Source organism: Gopherus evgoodei, unplaced genomic scaffold, assembly GCF_007399415.2.
Source record: "Gopherus evgoodei ecotype Sinaloan lineage unplaced genomic scaffold, rGopEvg1_v1.p scaffold_35_arrow_ctg1, whole genome shotgun sequence".
NCBI classification, from domain to species: Eukaryota; Metazoa; Chordata; order Testudines; family Testudinidae; genus Gopherus; species Gopherus evgoodei.
Genome location: NW_022060027.1, coordinates 5,205,343 through 5,206,480, shown reverse-complemented (window position 1 = coordinate 5,206,480; position 1,138 = coordinate 5,205,343). Strand labels below are relative to the sequence as shown.

General features: G+C 72.3%; 1 protein-coding gene across 1 annotated transcript in view; it reads left to right on the top strand.

Moving 5' to 3' along the window:
* The first annotated feature begins 528 nt into the window (after positions 1–528).
* The window catches only part of NTF4 (neurotrophin 4), a 1,983-nt gene continuing 1,373 nt past the window's right edge, over positions 529–1,138 (top strand). Inside the window, exon 1 of the mRNA XM_030545021.1 lies at positions 529–1,132. Coding sequence (XP_030400881.1) covers positions 529–1,132 — 604 coding nt within the window. The remainder of the gene's footprint in view (positions 1,133–1,138) is intronic.

The following is a 1,138-nucleotide window of genomic DNA, read 5'->3' as shown; positions in this document are numbered from 1 at the left end:
AGCAGCGGGGCTGGGAGCCCCCTAGGAGCATGGGGGTCTGGGCTGGGATCGCGCTGAAGGGACCCTGCGCCTGGTAGGAGTCGCCCAGTGCCTGGGGGGGTCAGGACGGGGCGTCGACCTGATCCTCAGCTGCAGGAGGGTCATGAATCGAGCCCAGGGCTGGATCTGCAGGCAGTTGGCCCCCCCACGCTGCAGGAGACGCTGACACTGCAGGTAACACCCAGGGTGCGCCTCACTCCCGACCCGCAGCCCCCTGCTAGCCCAGCCCTGGGCTCCCCCCTAACCCTGCTGGTGCCCCTCACTCCCGACCTGCAGCCCCTGCTAGCCCAGCCCTGCCAGTGCCCCTCACTCCCGACCCGCAGCCCCCTGCCAGCCCAGCCCTGCCCCCTCCCAAGCCCTGCTGGTGCCCCTCACTCCCAACCTGTGGATGAGGCCATGAGTCAGTGCTGTGGGGGGGTTAATGGAGGAGGGGCAGGACCTGCCAGCTCTAATCCCCACCCCCCGTTCTCCCCGCAGGTCCCCGCGGTGATGCTCATTCGGCTCCAGGCTATGGTCACCTCGTTCCTTTGTGCCCTCCACGCCGCCCCGCTCCGCCTCCCCTCCCCCGCCGGCCCGGACGCCGGGGTCCCCTGGGAAGCGCCGGCCCCCTCCCCGGGCGACTGGGAGCTGTCGTCACCCCGCGTGGCCCTGGCCAGCCGCGCCCCAGCCGGGCCCCCCCTGCTGCTGCTGCTGGAGGAGCCGGGTGTTCGGACGGGGCCGGCGAATGGGACGCGGCGGGCGCGGCGGGCCGAGGGGGCGGAGGCGGCCCGCCGGGGCGAGATGTCCGTGTGCGACAGCGTCAGCCTCTGGGTGACGGACAAGCGCACGGCCGTGGACATCCGGGGCAAGGCGGTGACGGTGCTGTCCGAGGTGCAGACGCTCACCGGGCCGCTCAAGCAGTATTTCTTCGAGACCAAGTGCAACCCGGCGGGCGGGACGACGGGCGGGTGCCGGGGCGTGGACCGGCGCCACTGGCTCTCCGAGTGCAAGGCCAAGCAGTCGTACGTGCGGGCCCTGACCGCCGACGCCAACAAGCTGGTGGGCTGGCGCTGGATCCGCATCGACACGGCCTGCGTCTGCACGCTGCTCAGCCGCGCTG